General features: G+C 42.3%; 1 protein-coding gene across 3 annotated transcripts; it reads right to left on the bottom strand.

Annotated features, from left to right (window-relative positions):
- Window positions 1-55: 55 nt before the first annotated feature.
- Window positions 56-21,034, bottom strand: LOC139564154 (phosphatidylserine lipase ABHD16A-like). Of its 3 annotated transcripts, XM_071383383.1 has the most exons (20): window positions 20,981-21,011; window positions 19,588-19,703; window positions 19,124-19,180; window positions 18,797-18,863; window positions 18,439-18,525; window positions 18,031-18,116; window positions 17,753-17,826; window positions 17,425-17,535; window positions 14,038-14,152; window positions 12,333-12,434; window positions 12,175-12,238; window positions 11,920-11,969; window positions 9,213-9,336; window positions 8,884-8,988; window positions 8,591-8,654; window positions 5,242-5,298; window positions 5,068-5,130; window positions 3,107-3,282; window positions 2,246-2,292; window positions 56-1,825 (listed from the first exon to the last, which is right to left on the bottom strand). In XM_071383383.1, exons 1-20 carry the CDS (start codon window positions 20,994-20,996, stop codon window positions 1,742-1,744), a joined length of 1,665 nt encoding a protein of 554 aa, XP_071239484.1. In that variant the 5' UTR covers window positions 20,997-21,011; the 3' UTR covers window positions 56-1,741. The 3 variants fall into 3 exon arrangements, with proteins under 3 accessions (XP_071239484.1, XP_071239486.1, XP_071239485.1); XM_071383385.1 differs by lacking the exon at window positions 19,588-19,703 and having other exon boundaries at window positions 20,981-21,034; XM_071383384.1 differs by lacking the exons at window positions 19,588-19,703; window positions 20,981-21,011 and adding an exon at window positions 19,348-19,533.
- Between the last annotated feature and the right edge of the window lie 1,818 nt (window positions 21,035-22,852).

Genomic DNA, 22,852 nt, shown 5'->3' on the forward strand with positions numbered 1-22,852 from the left:
CAGGGCCTGGAACTTTGAGTTATGGTCAGAAAAAAAAAAACATGTAAGATCGCAGTTTCATAAATAAATGTTAACATTTTATTTAACATTAAGAGCATTATCAGGATACAGCTTTGTTCATAATGAGTGTCCACAAAAAGTAGATCTTTGATCAAAGCCAATTTGGAATAACTGTTTCAGTTTTTTTTAAATGCAGTCAGAGGGAGAGAAGACCTCATTCATTTAAGATGCATCTTTCCTTCCTTGTAGTAGTGTAATCAAAGGCAATAGGATAGAGCCTTTTTAAAATCTAATTACCTAGAGATCAATGGTTACTTCATGGAAGGAAGCATTTTAAATATCTAGTTCTCATAGTACCAGATGCTTCTTGAGGACGGCAGTGTATATTTAAGCAATAAGGCCCGAGGGGGGGGTGTGGTATACGGTCAATATACCACAGTTAAGGGCTGTTCTTTTGTACGATGCAATGCGGAGTTCCGGGATACAGCCCTTAGCTGTGGTATATTGGCCATATCACAACCCCCCGATTTGCCAATGTAATTAGAGCAGTAAAAATAAATGTCTGATATACCACGGCTGTCAGCCAATCAGCATTCAGGGCTGGAACCACCCAGTTTATAAATATGAACAAAGCCATTACAACACGGAACCCAAACCAGCTGCATGCGTGCGCACATTTATTTTGTTCCCCCACACCAAACATCAAAACAAACTGAACCAATTACATTGATTTGGGGACACGTCGAAAAGCATTAAACGTTTATGGCAATTCATAAACATTGTTATTTTACCTGAAATGCACAAGGTCCTCTACCTCGACAATTAATCCATACATAAAACGGTCAACAGAATCGTTTCTAGTCATCTCTCCTCCTTCCAGGCTTAAAAAAAATATATTTATGCACGATGGCGCACGCGGGCATCCAGTTTGGGTCCTGTGTAACTTCTATTTTACCTCTCGGCAACACAAACGCTCGTTGACGCGTGGGTGCAATAATTTAATAATATAGATTTCTATATTTATTTTGCGACGCGATGTAGTCAAGGTATTATTCTCAGACGATAATAAGGAATTCCCTTAGACCACGCCCACATTGTGAAAACAAAAATTCTTTACCATTCACCCCATTGTAAAAGAGCCAACTTAGTTTATTTTTGTTTTGTACAGAAATAAAACATGCTAAAAAGCTGCTGTGTTCGATGTACATGTAGCCAGGTCAAAAATCACAACCTACTGTTCGCAATGCTCCCATGTCGAGGAAGAGCCCTGTGGCTTCAGGCTATTTGGCGTGGGAAAGCAGGCTACGTGTGGGGAAAGCACTATCACAGGTAAGACTTAACTTGTTTAGTACAGTTCGTTTGTAACTCCACTCACTACTTGTAGCTGTATAACGTTGGTCTTGACTAGCTTGATGTTCCGGTCGGCCGCTAGCATCTTCATAAAAAAGGGGCATGAGGCAATATTACGTTTTCTAAGTAGTGAGAACGCTAGGGAGCAGTAATCTTTAGACATGTACATTTCATTTTAGAATTAAGTAGACAAATGCCAAGTTTTTGCTATGAGCCAATGGGGTAACCACAGGTGGGCAGGGTCGCAACGTTCTAATACCGACTGGGTCTAGCTGCCTTGAACAGCTCCCATAGATACATATAACACATTCAATCCATGCGCTGTAAACCTCATTGGTTGGTCTCGCCAGGCTCTTTGCTTCTCGTTTCTATCCATCCTTCAACCCTCTTTCTACAGTCTCCAAGGGGCAGTGAATTCAGAGTAGGGGAGAGGAGTGCAGTGAGTTGAGTCGAAGTTCCGCATGTACTTCCGTGCCTGAGAAAGGGAGGGAACAAGTGATGGAGATGGGAGGGAAAACAATGAACGAGAGAACATTCCCAGTGGAAATCTGTAGATTTGCTTTTGTCTGACTTTAATGGAAGCCCACTCACCTCCTTACCATTTCCATATAAAGGGAATCAGATGTACATAACAGGCATTAGCCCACCACAGAACAGCTGTAGTAAATTACTTAAACCACAGAGCCAATAGAAATACATTGCACCAGACGCAAGGAGAGCACAGGTGACCTAGTTACTATGGAAACCTCAAGTGTTCTTCAGCATTGGGGGGGGGTAAGCAAAGGATGGGGTGAAGGAGACAAGATGAAAGGCACTGATGGAGAGGGGGGGAATAGAATGCAAGTCATGTTGTAGAGAGGAGGAACAACGGAAGATGAAAGAAGCGGTTTCTCACCAGGAAAAGAGCCAGTTGCCGTCTTCCCTCCAGTGTCATGTCCTCACCTGACAAAACAGGCAGGAAAAGCTTAATACCACAACACACACAAGTGTTTATATAGGTCTCTATGTTGTGTTTTGTCTCTATGTTGTGTTTTGTCCTATATTTTTAATCCCATCCCCCATAGGAGGCCTTTTGGTAGGCCGCCATTGTAAATAATAATTTGTTCTTAACCAACTTGCCTTGTTAATAAAAAAAATACATATGGATACACAATCTCAGCAGAGAGCAGTGGTGTAAAAATACTACTTAAGTAGTTTTTTGGAGTATCTGTACTTTACTTCTATGTATTTTTACTCCATACATTTTCCCTGACACCCAAAAGTACTAGTTACAATTTGAATGCTTAGCAGTACAGGAAAAAGGTCCAATTCACACACTCATCAAGAGAACGTCCCTGGTCATCCCTACTGCCGCTGATCTGGTGGACTCACTAAACATAAATGCTTCCTTTGTAAATTATGTCTGAGTGTTGGAGCTGCCCCTAGCTGTCAAAAAAGGAAATTGTGCCGTCTGGTTTGCTAAATATAAGGAATATGATGTATAGCTTTTACATTCTCTCAAGTATGACAATTTTGTACTTTTTCCACCACTGTACTTTAGTAAAAGTATCAGATTTTAAATATACTTAAGTAGTATTTTACTGGGTTACTTTTACTCAAGTATGACAATTGAGTACTTTTCCCACCTCTGGCAGAGAGTAGTGTCTAAGAGGCAGTAAAAGACCAAAATAAATTCCATCATCAAGAAGTTCATCTAGGAGATTCTAATCTAAGTCAAACAGCTGTAATGGTGTTGTCATTTGAGGAGCAGTCTTACCAACGCTCCAGGGGAAGAAAACGTCTCTCTCCGTCTTATACGACTGCAGTACAGACACACACCAGTCATCATCCACCTCATAGCTACTGTACACCGCTGCCTCTTCTACGTGGTTGGAGGCTGCCAGCCATGCTCTGATGGCCCTGACTCCATCGTCTGTCATCACCTTGGGGTACCTGAAGATATGACATCAGAAAGGGTTTAAAACAGAAACACAGTGCTCACTCTGTTCCAAGTGTATGTATACAGTTGAAGTCAGAAGTTTACATACACTTAGGTTGGAGTCATTAAAACTCATTTTTCAACCACTCCACAAATTTCTTGTTCACAAACTATAGTTTTGGCAAGTCGGTTAGGACATCTACTTTGTGCATGATAAATAATTTTTCCAACAATTGTTTACAGACAGATTATTTCACTTATAATTCACTGTATCACAATTCCAGTGGGTCAGAAGTTTACATACACTAAGTTGACTGTGCCTTTAAACAGCTCGTAAAATTCCATAAATTGATGTAATGGCTTTAGAAGCTTCTGATAGGCTAATTGACATAATTTGAGTCAATTGGAGGTGTACCTGTGGATGTATTTCAAGGCCTACCTTCAAACTCAGTGCCTCTTTGCTTGACATCATGGGAAAATCGCAAGAAATCAGCCAATACCTCCAAAAAAAAAAAAAGTCTGGTTCATCCTTGGGAGCAATTTCCAAACGCCTGAAGGTACCACGTTCATCTGTACAAACATTAGTACGCAAGTATAAACACCATGAGACCACGTAGCCGTCGAACCGCTCAGAAAGGAGACACGTTCTGTCTCCTAGAGATGAACGTACTTTGGTGCGAAAAGTGCTATCAATCCCAGAACAGCAGCAAAGGACCTTGTGAAGATGCTGGAGGAAACAGGTACAAAAGTATCTATCCACAGTAAAACAAGTCCGATATCGACATAACCTGAAAGGCCACTAAGGAAGAAGCCACTGCTCCAAAACCGCAATAAAAAAGCCAGACTATGGTTTGCAACTGCACATGGGGACAAAGATCGTACTTTCTGGAGAAATGTCCTCTGGTCTGATGAAACAAAAATAGAACTGTTTGGCCATAATGACCATCGTTATGTTTGGAGGAAAAAGGGGGAGGCTTGCAAGCCGAAGAACACCATCCCAACCGTGAAGCACGGGGGTGGCAGCATCATGTTGTGGGGGTGCTTTGCTGCAGGAGGGACTGGTGCACTTCACAAAATAGATGGCATCATGAGGTTGGAAAATTATGTGGATATATTGAAGCAACATCTCAGGAAGTTAAAGCTTGGTCGCAAATGGGTCTTCCAAATGGACAATGACCCCAAGCATACTTCCAAAGTTGTGGCAAAATGGCTTAAGGACAACCATGTCAAGGTATTGGGAGTGGCCATCACAACACCCTGACCTCAATCCCATAGATAATTTTTGGGCAGAACTGAAAAAGCGTGTGCGAGCAAGGAGGCCTACAAACCTGACTCAGTTACACCAGCTCTGTCAGGAGGAATGGGCCAAAATTCACACTACTTATTGTGGGAAGCTTGTGGAAGGCTACCCGAAACGTTTGACCCAAGTTAAACAATTTAAAGGCAACGCTACCAAATACTAATTGAGTGTATGTAATTTCTGACCCACTGGGAATGTGATGAAAGAAATAAAAGCTGAAATAAATCATTCTCTCTACTATTATTCTGACATTTCACATTGTTAAAATAAAGTGGTGATCCTAACTGATCTAAGACAGGGAATTTTTACTAGGATTAAATGTCAGGAATTGTGAAAAACTGAGTTTAAATGTATTTGGCTGAGGTGTATGTAAACTTCCGACTTCAACCGTATATAGTACAAGGCAACACAGATGTCTGTGTGAGGTTGTGGATAATAACGTCTGTAGTGTACATAGACAGACACAGCCTATGTGAGGTCTTGGAGACAGAGAACCGACCTGAACTGCAGAAGTTGGAGCAGGAGGTTGTTTCCTCTGTTGGACATGATGTCTTCTGGACCCCTGAAACAACAGGCAGTCAGTGAAACCAGCTACTATAGCTATGCGCTGGTAAGTCGAGGTAACCTGAACGGGCTCTAAGTCTTCTTTATTCATGTCTTCATAGTGACTCACGTGGTGGTAATGATCTCATCTTTGGTTCTTCTGATTAGAAGCACTGGTCCCTGGTACCTAAGGAAGAAATCTTGAGTGTTAGGGTCATAAAATAGTCCCATCTTCCCTTAGGGTAAACAGCACCCCTTTTGATTTGAACAAAACCTCCCATACACGTTTGCCCATTGTAGAAGTGCTCAGAAATTGTCCTTTTGGACCTGAATGCCAAAATATTCAGGAGATAAAAGGTACTCAAAGTTGACCTATTTTGCATATCCCACCATACCATCAGATAGCCATGTCTTCATCACTGGAAAAGATAAACAGTTGTAATCAATTAAAAGCTTTTTTAAAAACAGGGTTATCCAACTATTTTCTTATCTTAAATAATGAATTTTTTATAGTCATTTTAACCTTAAACACAATTATCTAAAAACTTGTAAACTCTTTTGTTCTTCATATTTGCATATGTTGTAGCTTATACCCTACTTTACATCTGATGTTCCAGGCTGCATCACATCCGGTCGTGATTGGGAGTCCCATCGGGCATCGCACAATTGGCCCAGCGTCATGCAGGTTTGACCGGGGTAGGCCATCATTGTAAATAAGAATGTTCTTAACTGACTTGCCTAGTTAAATAAAAAGGTTACATTAATTAATAAAAATAAAATAAAATTGTGCCCGGTTGAGACAATATGCTCGAATTCAGTAGTGGTCACGATACCAGAATTTTGACTTCAATACAGATACCAGGACTAGAATTACGATACTCAACACCAAACAAATGAATGTTAGCCAGTCACAGAATGGCACTTGATCCAGACAAACTCAGCTACTGACTGCTCTGTTCAATCGTTGGGCATCTTTTAAATTCAATATCATTAGATTTGAACGTTTTTACTGCAGCATTTTTCAGAGACTGTATAATTGATTAATTAATCCATACATAGCAATTAATTTTACTTGGTTTTTACTCATCTATTTACATAACGGTAATTTATTTGAATGGTTAATCTCTATTGATAAACTGGGTAAATCAAGTTGTAGCCTAGGCCTATACACAGTGTACAAAACATTAAGAACACCTTCCTAATATTGAGTTGCCCTCAGAACAGACTCAATTCATCAGGGCATGGACTCTATAAGGTATCGAAATTGTTCCACAGGGATGCTGGCCTGTGTTGATTCCAATGCTTCCCACAGTTGTTTCAAGTTGGCTGGATGTCCTTTGGGTGGTGGACCATTCTTGATACACACGGGAAACTGTTGAGCGTGGAAAAACCCAGCAGCGTTGCAGTTCTTGACACACTCAAACCGGTGCACCTGGCACCTACTACCATACCCATTCAAAGGAAGTTAAATCTTTTGTCTTTCCCATTCACCCTCTGAATGGCACACATACCCAATCCATGTCTCAAGGCTTAAAAATCCTTCTTTAACCTGTCTCCTCCCCTTCATCTACACTGATTGAAGTGGATTTAACAAGTGACATCAATAAGGAATCATAGCTTTCACCTGGTCACTCATGGAAAGAGCAGGTGTTCCTAATGTTTTGTACACAATACATGTGTGTGCATATTTAATAGGAGTGAGTGCATGCATTGAGTTGAGCTTGTTTTGGCTGATTTCATGGGGCTACAGATAACACAGTTTCCCTCCCATTTGGGACTTATTTTATTGTAATGATCAACAACATTTGCATAGAAGTAGCTTATTTGATAAAACTGCGTGCTGTGTCTAACCAGTAATGACGTCATTCACAAGAGGGGGGTGGGGGGGGGGGGGGGGGCCCGTCGGAGCCGTATTAGCACACCATTCAGTTCGCTGAGGCAATAGATCATCCTTGGGAGAGACGTGCCTTTACATTAGCTGCGCTGACAGAGACTTGATCCGCGAGTCAGATTGACAGAAGTACTGAATGTAACAAATTCTAGTACCAAACTGTTTTTCATGTTCTAGTATTGAAAAAGTACCGAAGTTTCATTATAAACTGGGTTGGTCGGGCCCTGATGCTGATTGGCTGACTACCATGGGTATGACAAAACATTTATTTTTACTGCTCTAATTACATTGGTAACCAGTTTAAAATAGCAATAAGGCACCTGGAGGGGGGGGGTGATATATGGCTAATATACCACAGCTAAGGGCTGTTACGTCGTGCCTAAGAACAGCCCTAGCCGTGGTATTTTACCACACCCCCTCGTACCTTATAAGCATACCATGCAACACAAGAATGCAGGGTTGGTGTCATGTTTTGGCTGTTAAATGCACCAAAAAAAGCTAATACAATGGAAATGTCAACTTTCAAATGGTACCACAAAGATGGTTGGTGGTCCACACAGAATGTTGACTTGAATGGGAATATCTGTTTTAAATTACTGTCAGCCCTCCATAGAAAACCTATAGAAATATAAATAATAGAATATGTATGACCATTAATGTTAACATTCAACGGTGGGCCATCTGTGGTAGTAATTAGAAGTTAAAATGTCAATGGTGTAACAGCTAAATTGCAGTGGTCTGAAGGGATAGGTCCATCCTATTAATTATATTCCTATGATTAAAATGACCCTGTATTCAAGAGCATGTTGTGTTTCAACTGATGGCGGACACAACACAAAAATCTCTATGGAAAATAGGGTCTAAGCTAATTGATCATTGAGATTAAAGGTAGCATAAATGTAACATGGATTTGCATTAGAATACACATCAAAAGCACTAATGTAAACTTACACCTCACTTTTCTATTTTTGGAGTTATTACATAAAACCGATCAGTGTTCCGAAGAATGCTGAAGTCATGAAGGAAAATGTTTTTCTGGAGTAATTGAGGACCCGGCAAGCCAGCCTACTACCTGTAATAACTTAAAAACATAACTACATATTTTTACTTATAGGTAACCAGATCGTGACTACAACTAAGCTACTAAGTCTTTGACCACACTTGTTACATTGGTGACTAAAAACTCATGCTTGCTCATGCAAGGGGGGGGGGGGGAATGAAACATCTAGAATTTATACAAGAGTTTGACAACCCTGTTTTTAAGCTTTTAATTGATATCGACCTCAACTGTTTATCTTTTCCAGTGATGAAGACATGGCTATCTGATGGTATGGTGGGGTATGCAAAATAGGTCAACTTTGAGCACCTTTATTCTCCTGAATATTTTGGCATTCAGGTCCAAAAAGTCCCTTTCTGACCACTTCTTCCATGTGTAAACATATACGGAAAGTTTTGTTCAAATCAAATGGGATGCTGTCAAAAAGTAATTAAATTCAAATAGATTTACTACATATTTTCCATGGATGATATGTTTGTGTCAGTCACACACACACAAAGTGTTTGTGTGAGTAAAGAATGTTGCACTTACTTGCAGAGTTGATCTGCGCTGTTGAGGTTCATGTACTGCCTGACTGTGTGTGTCACCAGCGGCCCTGAAACACACCATTTTCATTGTCAGATCCTGAACCAAACACAGCCCTTACAAAGACACACACCTCAGGCCTTTAGGAGATGCTCTTATCCAGAGTGACTATTCACTTCTTAAAGAATATATCTCATAATAGGAAAAAAAGTGTCATCCAAAGACATAATACATTTCTGTTTATATGACATCATTGGTCTTTTCCACGCCTTGACCTATGACCCCTGCGCGAGACTCACTCCAGCTGTCGGGCATGACCTTGAGGGCCAGAGGCAGCAGGTCATCAAAGGATGCGTCCAACACCAGTGCTTGGATCTCTGGATAGGACATCACCGCCCAACTGGCTGAGAGAGAGAAATATATAGACAGAGAAAAGGAAGTATGAGAGGGGAGGAGGAGAGAAGGGAGAAGAATGAGGAGAGAGGTTGAGAGAAGCGCAGGATGGAGAGAAAATGATGAGGGGGGAGAAATAAAGAAGTGGTGCTTTCAGTATGTTGGTGAAATTGGTCAACTCATTCCCACAACAAACTAGGGCCAGACAAACGGCATATACCAGTAGAGTCCATACCTGTGAATCCCCCTATGGACCAGGCATACACCACTATGTCACTGAGCTGGAAGCCCAGCTTGTGCACTGCAAACTGGATCACTACATCCATGGCATTGGCCTCATTCTGGGGGAACGGTACGCCCTAAGAGAAATAAGGGAGTGGATAGAGGAACGAAGAGTTATTGTTTTACATTTCAAATCAAATTTATTAGTCACATACACATGGTTAGCAGATGTTAATGCGAGTGTAGCGAAATGCTTGTGCTTCTAGTTCCGACAATGCAGTAATAACAACAAGTAATCTAACCTAACAATTCCGCAACTACTACCTTATACACGCAAGTGTAAAGGGATAAAGAATATGTACATAAAGATATATGAATGAGTGATGGTACAGACGGCATAGGCAAGGTGCAGTAGATGGTATAGAGTACGGTATATACCTATGAGATGAGTACTGTAGGGTATGTAAACATAAAGTGGCATAGTTTAAAGTGGCTAGTGGTCCATGTATTACATAAGATGGCAAGATGCAGTAGATGATATAGAGTACAGTATATACATATACATAAGAGATGTGTAATGTAGGGTATGTAAACATTATATTAGGTGGCATTGTTTAAAGTGGCTGGTGGTACATTTTTACATAATTTCCATCAATTCCCATTTTTAAGGTGGCTGGAGCTGAGTCAGTTTGTTGGCAGCGGCCGCTAAATGTTAGTGGTGGCTGTTTAACAGTCTGATGGCCTTGAGATAGAAGCTGTTTTTCAGTCTCTCGGTCCCTGCTTGGATGCACCTGTACTGACCTCGCCTTCTGGATGATAGCGGGGTGAACAGGTAGTGGCTTGGGTGGTTGTTGTCCTTGATGATCTTTATGGCCTTCCTGTGACATCGGGTGGTGTAGGTGTCCTGGAGGGCAGGTAGTTTGCCCCGGGTGATGCGTTCTGCCGACCTCACTACCCTCTGGAGAGCCTTACGGTTGTGTGCGGAGCAGTTGCCGTACCAGGCGGTGATACAGCCCGACAGGATGCTCTCGATTGTGCATCTGTAGAAGTTTGTGAGTGCTTTTGGTGACAAGCCGAATTTCTTCAGCCTCCTGAGGTTGAAGAGGCGCTGCTGCGCCTTCTTCACAACGCTGTCTGTGTGGGTGGACCAATTCAGTTTGTCCGTGATGTGTACACCGAGGAACTTAAAACTTTCCACCTTCTCCACTACTGACCCGTCGATGTGGATAGGGGGGAGCTCCCTCTGCTGTTTCCTGAAGTCCACAATCATCTCCTTTGTTTTGTTGACGTTGAGTGTGAGGTTATTTTCCTGACACCACACTCCGAGGGCCCTCACCTCCTCCCTGTAGGCCGTCTCGTCGTTGTTGGTAATCAAGCCTACCACTGTAGTGTCGTCCGCAAACTTGATGATTGAGTTGGAGGCGTGCATGGCCACGCAGTCGTGGGTGAACAGGGAGTACAGGAGAGGGCTCAGAACGCACCCTTGTGGGGCCCCAGTGTTGAGGATCAGCGGGGTGGAGATGTTGTTACCTACCCTCACCACCTGGGGGCGGCCCGTCAGGAAGTCCAGGACCCAGTTGCACAGGGCGGGGTCGAGGCCCAGGGTCTCGAGCTTGATGACGAGTTTGGAGGGTACTATGGTGTTGAATGCTGAGCTGTAGTCGATGAACAGCATTCTCACATAGGTATTCCTCTTGTCCAGATGGGTTAGGGCAGTGTGCAGTGTGGTTGCGATTGCGTCGTCTGTGGACCTATTGGGTCGGTAAGCAAATTGGAGTGGGTCTAGGGTGTCCGGTAGGGTGGAGGTGATATGGTCCTTGACTAGTCTCTCAAAGCACTTCATGATGACGGAAGTGAGTGCTACGGGGCGGTAGTCGTTTAGCTCAGTTACCTTAGCTTTCTTGGGAACAGGAACAATGGTGGCCCTCTTGAAGCATGTGGGAACAGCAGACTGGGCTAAGGATTGATTGAATATGTCCGTAAACACACCAGCCAGCTGGTCTGCGCATGCTCTGAGGACGCGGCTGGGAATGCCGTCTGGGCCTGCAGCCTTGCGAGGGTTAACACGTTTAAATGTTTTACTCACCTCGGCTGCAGTGAAGGAGAGCCCGCAGGTTTTGGTAGTGGGCCGTGTCAGTGGCACTGTATTATCCTCAAAGCGGGCAAAAAAGGTATTTAGCCTGTCTGGGAGCAAGACATCCTGATCCGCGACGGGGCTGCTTTTCTTTTTGTAATCCGTGATAGACTGTAGACCCTGCCACATACCCCTTGTGTCTGAGCTGTTGAATTGCGATTCAATTTTGTCTCTGTACTGGGACTTAGCCTGTTTGATAGCCTTGCGGAGAGAATAGCTACACTGTGTGTATTCGGTCATGTTTCCGGTCACCTTGCCCTGGTTAAAAGCAGTGGTTTTACTTTCATGTCAATGCACATTTTGAGACGGAAACAAATCTGCTGCTAACACAGACATTTTAGTAATTTAGCAGGCGCTCTTATCAACTCACAGTAGTGAGTGGATACATTTTCCTACATTTACTTACTGGTCCCCTGTGGGAATCGAACCCACAACCCTGTGTGTCTTCCAACATTCTCCAAGAATGACCCGTGTAGACAAACCAGACTTTCCACATAAGACAAACTTACCTAATAATGCCATTGAAACATGCTGGTAAGTTCACACAAAAGCATGATGGGGAAGAGCGAGGGACACTAAGGCTTACCGTGCTTCCTGCAAAGCCAGGGTGGTTCCAGCCAAGCACTGAGTATCCACCTGCAACACAGACAGACAAACAGTTTTATACTGCTCTAGTTTGAATTTAACAGGTTATGGGAATATGTTAACAACCATGTATGAACAGTGATCTTTACAACAAAGGGCGGAAGGAAGGATGGTAAGTAAGATGAGTGGAAGGAACTAAAAAAGAAAGTATTTCTAATGTGTAAAAACAAATGTGTCAGACACAGAGGTTCCTTACCTTCCAATGGAGTGTTCATACAGCCCACCTCATAGAAGCCTGCGTTCCCCTCACAGCAGATCACCTACAGCAGGACATACAGCAAACACTATAGACCTCACATGGAACCACGGGTAATGTAGTTATGATGGTTCATAGAGCATTGTGCAGGTCCTTACCAGAGTCTGTCCGTGCTGTCCTTCGTCTCTCCTGCGGTCCACAAACATGGTATCAATCTCATTCCCATCACACGCCACCAGCTTGTTCCTCTGGCCATCACACTGCACACAGAGAAGAGAGGGAGGGAGGTACAGAAACGGATCGGAAGAGAAACTTAAGTTAAGCAGGTCTAAAAGCGAAAGGTTGCATATATTGCATTCGGAAAGTATTCAGACCCCTTGACCTTTTCCACATTTTGTTACAGCCTTATTCTAAAATGGATTAAATAGTTCCCCCCCTCATCAATCTAGACAATACACCATAATGACAAAGCAAAAACAGGTTAATAGAAATGTTTGCAAATTTATAAAAATAAATTACTGAAATATTCCGTTTACATAAATATTCAGACCCTTTACTTAGTACTTTGTTGAAGCACCTTTGGCAGCAATTACAGCCTCGATTCTTCTTGGGTATGACGCTACAAGCTTGGCACACCTGTATTTGGAGAGTTTCTCCCAATTTTCTCTGCAGATCCTCTCAAGCTCTGTGAGGTTGGATGGGGAGTTCGCTGCACAGCTATTATTAGGTCACTCCAGAGTTGTTTGATCAGGTTCAAGTCCGGGCTCCGGCTGGCCTGCTCACTGACATTCAGAGAGTTGTCCCGAAGCCACTCCTGCGTTGTCTTGGCTGTGTGCTTCAGGTCGTTGTCCTGTTGAAAGGTGAACCGTCATCCCAGTCTGAGGTCCTGAGTGCTCTGGAGCAGGTTTTCATCAAGGATCTCTCTGTACTTTTCTCCCTTCATCTTTCCCTCGATCCTGATTAGTCTCCCAGTCCCTGCCACTGAAAAACATCCCCTTAGCATGATAATGCCACCACCATGCTTCACCGTTGGGATGGTACTAGATTTCCTCCAGACGTGATGCTTGGCATTCAGGCCAAAGTGTTCAATCTGGTTTCATCAGACCAGAGAATCTTGCTTCTCATGGTCTGAGAGTCCTTTAGGTATATTTTGGCAAACTCCAAGCTGGCTGTCATGTGCTTTTTGCTGAGGAGTGGCTTCCATCTGGCCACTCTACCAGAAAGTCCTGATTGGTGGAGTGCTGTAGAGATGGTTGTCCTTCTGGAAGGTTCTCCCATCTCCACAGAGGAACTCTAGAGATCTGTCAGAGTGATCATTGGATTCTTGGTCACCTCCCTGACCAAGGCCCTTCTCTCGGGGGTTCCAAACTTCTTCCATTTAAGAATGATGGAGGCCACTGTGTTATTGGGGACCTTCAATGCTGCAGAAATGTTTTGTTTTTTGGTACCCTTCCCCAGATGTGTGTCTCGGCACAGTCCTGTCGCAGAGCTCTTCAGACAATTCCTTGTTTTTGCTCTGACATGCACTGTCAACTGTGGGACCTTATATAGACAGGTGTGTGCATTTCCAAATCATGTCCAATCAATTGAATTTACCACAGATGGACTCCAATCAAGTTGTAGAAACATCAAGGATGATTAATGGAAACAGGATGCACCTGAGCTCAATTTTGAGTCTCATAGCAAAAGGTCTGAATACTAAAAACCTGTTTTCACTTTGTCATTATGGAGTATTGTGTGTAGATTGATAACACAATGTGGAAAAAGGGGTCTGTATATTTCTGAATGCACTGTATATGAATACATTAACTATTGTAAATTAATGTAACCTGACCCTACTGTGGGGTGTGTGTGGTGACTCACCTCTTCTATAAGTCTAGCCTGGCCCTGTTGTAGCATGGGTCTCATAGCCCTTTGCAGTAGGAATACAGACCCAGGGTATAGCATCCTCCTCCCAAATGAGTGGGCAATCAGAAAACTAGAGAGGAGGAGAAAGAGGGAGGGGAGAGAAAAGGTCGAGTCAGTGGGCTAGCAGGCAGTAATGTAATATCAATCAAATATACCAAGCCTGCCTGCTATAACAGTGTGACGCAGAGAGACAGTGATAGAAACAGTAGTTGTAGTTAGTTACATTACGACCTGTGTAGTACGATATGACTATGTTGCATGGTAGTGTGGCATATTGTAGTCTATTGAGTGTTTATACCTTACGATGTGGCATGGTAGAATATAGTGTATTTGGTTTAGTACCTGATTATGTGGTATGGTAGAATATAGTGCATTTAGTTAAGTACCTGACGATGCGGTAGAATATAGTGTATTTAGTTTAGTACCTGATAATGTGGTATGGTAGAATATAGTGCATTTAGTTTAGTACCTGACGATGCGGTAGAAAATAGTGTATTTAGTTTAGTACCTGATTATGTGGTATGGTAGAATATAGTGTATTTAGTTTAGTACCTGACGATGTCTTAGAATATAATGCAATTCCACTGAACAAAAATATAAAAAGCAACATGTAAGGTCTTGGTTCCATGTTTCATGAGCTGAAATAAAAGATCCCAGAAATGTTCCATAGTTACAAAAAGCTTTTCTCGCCAATTTTCTGGACAAATTTGTTGACATCCCTGTTAGTGAGCATTTCTCCTTTGCCAAGATAATCCATCCACCTGACAGGTGTGGTATATCAAGAAGCTGATTAAACAGCATGATCATTACACAGGTGCAACTTGTTGTGTGGCCTTTTATTGTCCCCAGTACACAATGCCACAGATGTCAAGTTGAGGGAACGTGCAATTGGCATGCTGACTACAGGGATTTCCACCAGAGTGGTAACCAGAGAATGTTAATTTATTTACCAAAAGCCGCCGCAAACGTTGTTTTAGAGAATTTGGCAGTATTTTCAACGGGCCTCACAACCGCAAATCATGTGTATGGCGTTGCGTGGGTAAGCGGTTTGCTGATGTCAACAATGTGAACAGAGTGCCCCATGGTGTTATGGCAGGTTTCCCAAAATCGGTCTTCGGGACCCCAAGGGGTGCATGTTTTGGTTTTTGCCCTAACACTACACACCTAATTCAGATAATCATCAAACTTTGATAATTTGAATCAGCTGTGCAGTGTTAGGGCAAAAACCAAAACGTGCACCCCTTGGGGTCACGAGGACTGAGTTTGGGAAACGCTGGGTTACGGTACGTGCAGGCATAAGTACAGGCCCAATGTCGTGCCATTCATCCACCGCCATTACCTCATGTTTCAGCATGATAATGCACAGCCCCATGTCGCAAGGACCTGTACACAATTCCTGGAAGATGAAAATGTCCCAGTTCTTCCAAGGCCTGCATACACAGACATGTCACTCGTTGAGCATGTTTGGGATGCTCTGGATTGACGTGTACAACAGTTCCCGCCAATATAAAGCAACTTTGCACAGCCATTGAAGAGGAGGGGGACAACATCCCAGAGGCCACAATCAACAGCCCGATGAACTGTAAGCGAAGGAGATGTCGCACTGCATGAGGCAAATGGTGGTCACACCAGATACTGACTAGTTTTCTGATGCACGCCCCTATTTTTTTAAGGTATCTGTAACCAACAGATACATATCTGTATTCCCAGTCATGTGAAATCCATAAGGCCTAATGAATTTATTTCAATTGACTGACTTCCTTATATAAATTGTAACTCGGAAATTGTTGAATTTTGCATTTATATTTTGTTCAGTGTAGTTTAGTACCTGACAATATGGCATGGTAGAGTACAGTGTGTTGTGGGTATTTTAGTCTGTTTATACCTGACAATGTAGCATGGCAGAGAGGGGTCGAGGGCAAGTAAAAAATAAATGTAAAAAAAGGACAATAAGAATATAGATTTAAGTTGTCCGAATGGACAAGTAAAATTAATTCCAATATAAATTAGGGTACTCCATTCAGAATTGGATCTGTGTCCTCCAGATGCAGTGTTACACACTGTTCTCCTAATCTATGCAGAGCGCATCAGAGTATAATTATTGAAAGCCTGCATTGACAGGCACGAGTATTCTTTCAATCAGGCAGTCGAGAGATGCGTTTTTGAGATCAAAGCGAGTCGCATGTGCACATTTGTTGATATTCATTGCTTGTTAGTGAGTCATTTGCCCACTTATAGCTGATTTTTGGTCAGCAATGAAAATCCTGGAAAACTCATGGTGTGTGCGCCAGTGGGCCGCGTGTGCCAGTGGGCCGTTGCCAGAGGAGAGCAGGTAGGTAAAATAATGATATACAACAGACTAACTAGATAGCCAATTCAAAACAGTGTAGTTTGGCTGGGTATCTTGCTCGTTAACTACTTAGCATGTATTAATGTCATTGACATATCCAATGTCCTAAAATAAAACTTTCCACTGGCACTTGTGTATAACCGCAAATGGGGGACACACAGTTGATACGGGTGCAGTTGATGAAACCAAATGCGGCATACTCCGGTTGTAAAACAGTCTCTCAAGCACTCAAAATTGGCTAGGATTCTCTTCTATTCAATACTGGCCATGTAATTCTAACAAAGTAAAAAATATATATTAGAATATCCTAATTGACAAGTAACTCCAATGTTGTCAACATCTTCCCTGAACACTGAATATTTTTCCGGCTGCGACAGAGCCTGGGCTCGAACCCAGAGTCTCTGGTGGCACAGCTAGCACTGCGATGCAGTGCCTTAGACCCCTGCGCCACCAGGGAGGCCAAAAAATAAAGTATTTAGTTGTAATTGTAATGTTGCAGGGTGGACAAACCATCCTCCAAGAGAGCTACTGGGTGTGCAGGCTTTTGCTCCAGCCATGCTCGAACACACCACATTGCAAAAAATTATCAGCTGCTCAACAGGACCTTGATATTTGTGCAGGGTTGGATCCAAAGTCTGCACACCCGGCAGCTATCCAGATGGAGGGGTTGACGGACCACGTGTTTTAAACAGAAGCCTATCAGTGCAGTATTTTACTTTGTGGGGGGTTAAGTGCCTTGCTCAAGGCCACAACAGCAGGAGATAATGTATAGTAATGAAGGATGTTTTACATAATACAACACAATTTTCAGTCACCTTTTTGGCCCATGGTGTTACATACTTGTCCCCCCCCCCAAAAAAAAAGGTGACGAGCCTTCGCACAAGTTAAAAAATAAAATAAAATAAAAAAAACTGTCCTACAAGTTGCTAAAAATGGTAATGTCAAGCCCTGGTAGAGTACAGTGTATTGTGGATATTGTAGTCTGTCTATACCTGACGATGTGGCATGGTAGAGTGCGTAAAGAGTTGAGCACGCTGTCTGCTGCCCCTCTCAGTTTGGGCTCTGGCTTCAGTAGAGACACTCCTGTCTTGGACAGCAGCTTCCTGTCACACAGGATGTTAAGGGACATTTAACAAATCAACCAGAGCTATATAGTGAAAATAGAGCCTTACTCTCAAATCATAACCCAGACACAGTCATCCTGTTTACATTTACTGTACCACCTTGTGTATTTCAAACCAAAAAAATACAATCACAGTGTAAAAATTAACACACGTGTAAAAGGTTCACATCAATACGCAAATTACACACACAACTCACGGATTGCTAACTTCTTCCCAGCTGAAGTCTGCCGGCCAGTGAGAGAAGTCAAAATCATAGCAGGCCAATTTTTTCTACAGACAGAACATTCAAAATTTGTGATCAGGAAGAATAGATGTGGCTTGTTTCTTGAATTCAAGATTGACAACCACTAGCAAAACAGGCCTGAGAATAATATCAAATGACATATAGGGTACTGGTTAGACATAACGCACCATATGGGGAATAGGGAGGGTGTCATTTGAGACGCAGCCCAGCTGTTGACATAGCAGTGTTACCTTGTTGCTAGGCGTGTGGTTCTTCCTGGTTTCCTCCAGAATGGAGATGAACTGTTGATACTCCGAGTTCCTCCACCGTCCCCAACCTGAGAGAGGGAAAGGGAGAGAGAAGCAGAGAGTGCCAGAGAGAGTCTCAGGGGTGTACTTAGTGTACCTGATAGACCCACACCCTGTGAGGGAGTCAGTGTGTGAAATCGTAACCCCACAGGAATGCAATTGTAGTTGCCGGTAGCCTAGTCACACACAATCCAATGTCTGTGTAGCAGATGAAGAACACTACATTCTCTACAATTAGGTTTTAAGATTTTATGGGGAGAAAAAAATCCATTGAACACAGAGGATTTCTCAAACCAGACCAATCCAGGAAGAGCAAAACAAGTTCAGTAAAAAGAGTGGTAAAGTTCTCACCTCTCAGACAGGCGACTCCCAGCAGACAAACCATTACTGTTCCCACATACTGACTGACTGGGACCAGCTTACTGCTGCAGATGTACCCTGAAACACACAGCAACAGTTTGGCCTACGAACACTACACACACAAACAATTAGGCTAGTAATACCCATTTGCTCCCTCTTTCTTGCACTCTTTCGCAATCAAGCATGCACACATGTCCTATGTCAAACCATATCACCACTAGCCAGTACCAATACTTACCTACTACACTACAGCTGGGTGGTATTAATAGTTAAACCAAATAAGACTATTATTGCATGAGTAATTTTTATTACCTTTCATATCGCATGAGTGAACACACACACACACTACCTTTTCTGTAAAGGTAGCAGAGGAGGAGAGGAGAGCTGTAGTATGACAGAGACCACAAAGCTGACGCCTGGTGGGAGAACACACAAGAGAACAGTTGCATCTCAACACAAAGTATGAGAATGTATAGACTACCCGTATAGCTATGCAAGTGTGCTACTTGTCTTTACTTGTGGCTTCAATTTATGCAAAAACAAAGATCAAAGGTTGTGTATTACAGTGCAGGTCACTGCATGTAATAGTAAAATAGAGTTTGTTCTCTAGCTAATCAAAGTCATAATCAACAATTAGATACTACAACTTGTGGTAACTTGCTAGTTATATACTGACCCATCCGAGGATGCTGTCGGTGTGTTTCTCCAGGCTCTTGGGTTGATAAGTCCATCCCTGGGGTTGTAAGATAAGGGGAAAGTAGTTAGCTGCTAAATGAGTGGTGACTAGCCAAGCCAGCTATGGATAAGCGCAATGATCTCCCTGCCTAGCTAGTACAGCTAACGTTAGCTACCTAGCATAGCTAACAGTGACTTAGGTTACGTGCTTGCTAGCATGCTCACCTGCAACAACGCAAAGATAGCCATTATACTTGATTCTCCTGGTATCTAGCTGAACATTACCAAATGTGTTAACTATGCATACATTTTCACATTGTCACCTCTGTCATTCAGTGACTGACAGCAGTTTCAATAACATGTCCTGACCGGAGCGCGAACTAGTGCTAGCGTTGAACAAAGTTGCATTCCTATCTCTTCCTGGGTCGGTCACAAACACAAGCACGTTATCTGCCGTGAGCCTACCCTCCTCCCTGCTCTTCCTTCGGGTCGGGACTCCCCCTGTGAACGGTGCACTCTCTGGAGATGAGGCCCCAAAAAACAGCGAAACCACATCCAACCGGCCATTCTTCCTCTGGTAGCTACGGAAGCCGACACAGGACGTAAATTCCAGACATACAAAGTCCAAGCGTTTTCTTCTTCAGTATAATAGCGTTCCCAACAATTATATGTGCATTCCGCCACCTACTGTACAGGTAGATAATAAATATCCAAGAAAGGGAATAATGCGGGGTAAAAATAAATCCATACAAACGATCAATAACACACTTTTAATTCAACTAAATCAGCATGGTTTTCTGTTCTAATCAGGTACTTAACACAGGCTCAGAACGATCCTGTGAGGGTGGCATATTTTCTGGCGACAGTAGTCCTTGCAGTGCTTCTGCCATGAAGTCTTCTCAGCTGTACAGATGTAATGATGTCCAGCTTCTTGGACACTTGTGCAGTACAATTAATAACTGTGGCTATAAATACTACAAAATCCACCTTCTTTACAATAAGTGTATCCAGATCACTTTGATATTTAACATTTGCAACAGGTTGCGGTGCATCCACGGCCATATCTTCTTCAGAACTGTGGGCTGTTTCCCCTTCAACTCTCTTCACCGCCTCCATATAAGATATTTGCTGTACAGCCCTGATCCTTGACACCTCAACTGTTTTCACCCTAACAGGGCACTCTGGGAATTCGGGAATATGATCCCCACCACAGTTGCAACATTTTACATTCACAGACTCTTCAATAGCATATTCCTTCCGTCTGCAAACACTTGACACGTGGCCAAACTACAACTTTCTAAATGTCTTGCATTGCATCGGGTTTTGCACGAACGCTCTTATGGGGTATCTTATATATCCCAGCTTTACATCGAGTGGTAGAAACTCTTCATCAAATATCAATAATACAGATAAACTTTGCTCCTTTTCCCCCATTCTCCATACGGGTCAAGCGACGTGCATTAACTACTCCTGGATTTTTTTGCCTAAGATATTGATTATCAATGTCCAACGGGACGCCAGAGATAACACCTTTTACCGGTGCCCTGCTCCAACAATCAAAGCTGTCCACTTCATGCATCGATAATTTCACAAGCCACAATGCACGCTCTTTAGATACACACGATATCAAACCGAATGTATTTATAAAGTCCTTTTTACATCAGCAGATGTCACAACGTGCTTAACACCATACCACTCCTGGTTACTTTGACTGCATCCACTTTTCCCAACGCCTTCTTCACAATCCTCGTGACTTCAAAAGGGTTTCCCAAATTAACATAATTAACCAAAAAACGTACTCCAACAAGCAAAGACTCATAAGAGTCCTTTTCCACAACAATTTTAGCCGTTTTTGTACCATTCTTGGGCTTCATTGTTGTCCACTCATCTTCCTCACTAACGGTACTCGACGCGCTTTCATCTTCAAACAACACTTCCACTTCCGCCATCTCAGCCCTTTCTCGGAAGAACTTGTCACTTTCCGTTCATGAGTTTTAGGAGGAATCATTTTTCATTTTACTGTTGTAATAAATGCTGCAATAACACAATTGTGACAATAACATTTGGTTTGATTACAGACAATTAAGATTCATTTGACCCGTTTATTTGGTGATGTTTATTGAAACAGACAGACCAAAAGTCCAAGGTGAAGGTTTACATTTCTCCCAGCCCAGATCTATCCTTATGACCAGTGATCAATATCACTATAAACTTCATACCCCTTGACTTATTCCACATTTTGTTGTTACAGCCTGAATTCAAAATTAATAAACTATATGTTTATTTCTCACCCATCTACACAAAATAACCCCTAATGAAATAAGTGAAAACATGTTTTTAGAAATTTTAGCCAATTTATTGAAAATTAAATGCAGAAATGTACATAAGTATTCATACCCCTGAGTCAATACACATTAGAATCACCTTAACAGCGATTACTGCTGTGAGTCTTTCTGGGCAAGTCTCCAAGAGATTGTACAATATTTGCACATTATTATTTTTTAAATTCTTCAAGCACTGTCAAGTTGGTTGTTGAACATTGCTAAACAGCCCTTTTCAATTCTTACCATAGATTTTCAAGCCGAGTTATGTCAAAACTGTAACTAGGCCACTCAGAAACATTTAATGTCATTTTGGCAAGCAACTCCAGTGTATTTTTGGTCTTGTGTTTTAGGTAATTGTCCTACTGAAAGGTGAATGTCTCCCAGTGTCTGTTGGAAAGCATACTGAACCAGGTTTTCCTCTAGGATTTTGCCTGTGCATAGCTCTATTTCATTTTACATATACAGTACCAGTCAAAAGTTTGGACACACCTAATCATTCAAGGGTTTTAATTTATTTGTACTATTTTTGACATTGTAGAACAGTAGTGAAGACATCAAATCCTATGAGATAACACATATGGAATCATGTAGTAACCAAAAAAGTGTTAAACAAATCCAAACATATTTTAGATTTTAGATTCTTCAAAGTAGCCACCCTTTGCCTTGATGACAGCTTTGCACACTCTTGGCATTCTCTCAACCTGCTTCATGAGGTAGTCACCTGGAATAAATGTCAATTATTAACAGGTGTGCCTTGTTAAAAGTTTGTGGAATTTCTTTCCTTCTTAATGCGTTTGAGCCAATCAGTTGTGTTGTGACAAGGTAGGGTTGGTATACAAAAGATATCCCTATTTGGTAAAAGACCAAGTCCATATTATGGCAAGAACAGCTCAAATAAGCAAAGAGAAATGACAGTCCATCATTACTTTAAGACATGAAGGTCAGTCAATGCGGGAAATTGAAAGAACTTTGAAAGTTTCTTCAAGAGCAGTCGTAAAAACCATCAAGCGCTATATTGAAACTGTCTCTCGTGAGGACCATCACAGGAAAGGAAGACCCAGATTTACCTCTGCTACAGAGGATAAGTTCATTAGAGTTACCAGCCTCAGAAATTGCAGCCCAAATAAATTCTTCAGAGTTCAAGTAACAGACACATCTCAACATCAACTGTTCAGAGGAGACTGCGTCAATCAGGTCTTCATGGTCGAATTGCTGCAAAGAAACCATTACTAAAGGACACAAATAATAAGAAGAGACTTGCTTGGACCAAGAAACACAAGCAATGGACATTATACCGGTGGAAATCTGTCCTTTGGTCTGATGAGTCCAAATTTGAGATTTTTGGTTCCAGTCGCTGTGTCTTTGTGAGACGCAGAGTAGGTGAACAGATGATCTCCGCATGTGTG

The sequence above is a fragment of the Salvelinus alpinus genome, chromosome 35, assembly GCF_045679555.1.
Source record: "Salvelinus alpinus chromosome 35, SLU_Salpinus.1, whole genome shotgun sequence".
Lineage (NCBI taxonomy): Eukaryota > Metazoa > Chordata > Actinopteri > Salmoniformes > Salmonidae > Salvelinus > Salvelinus alpinus.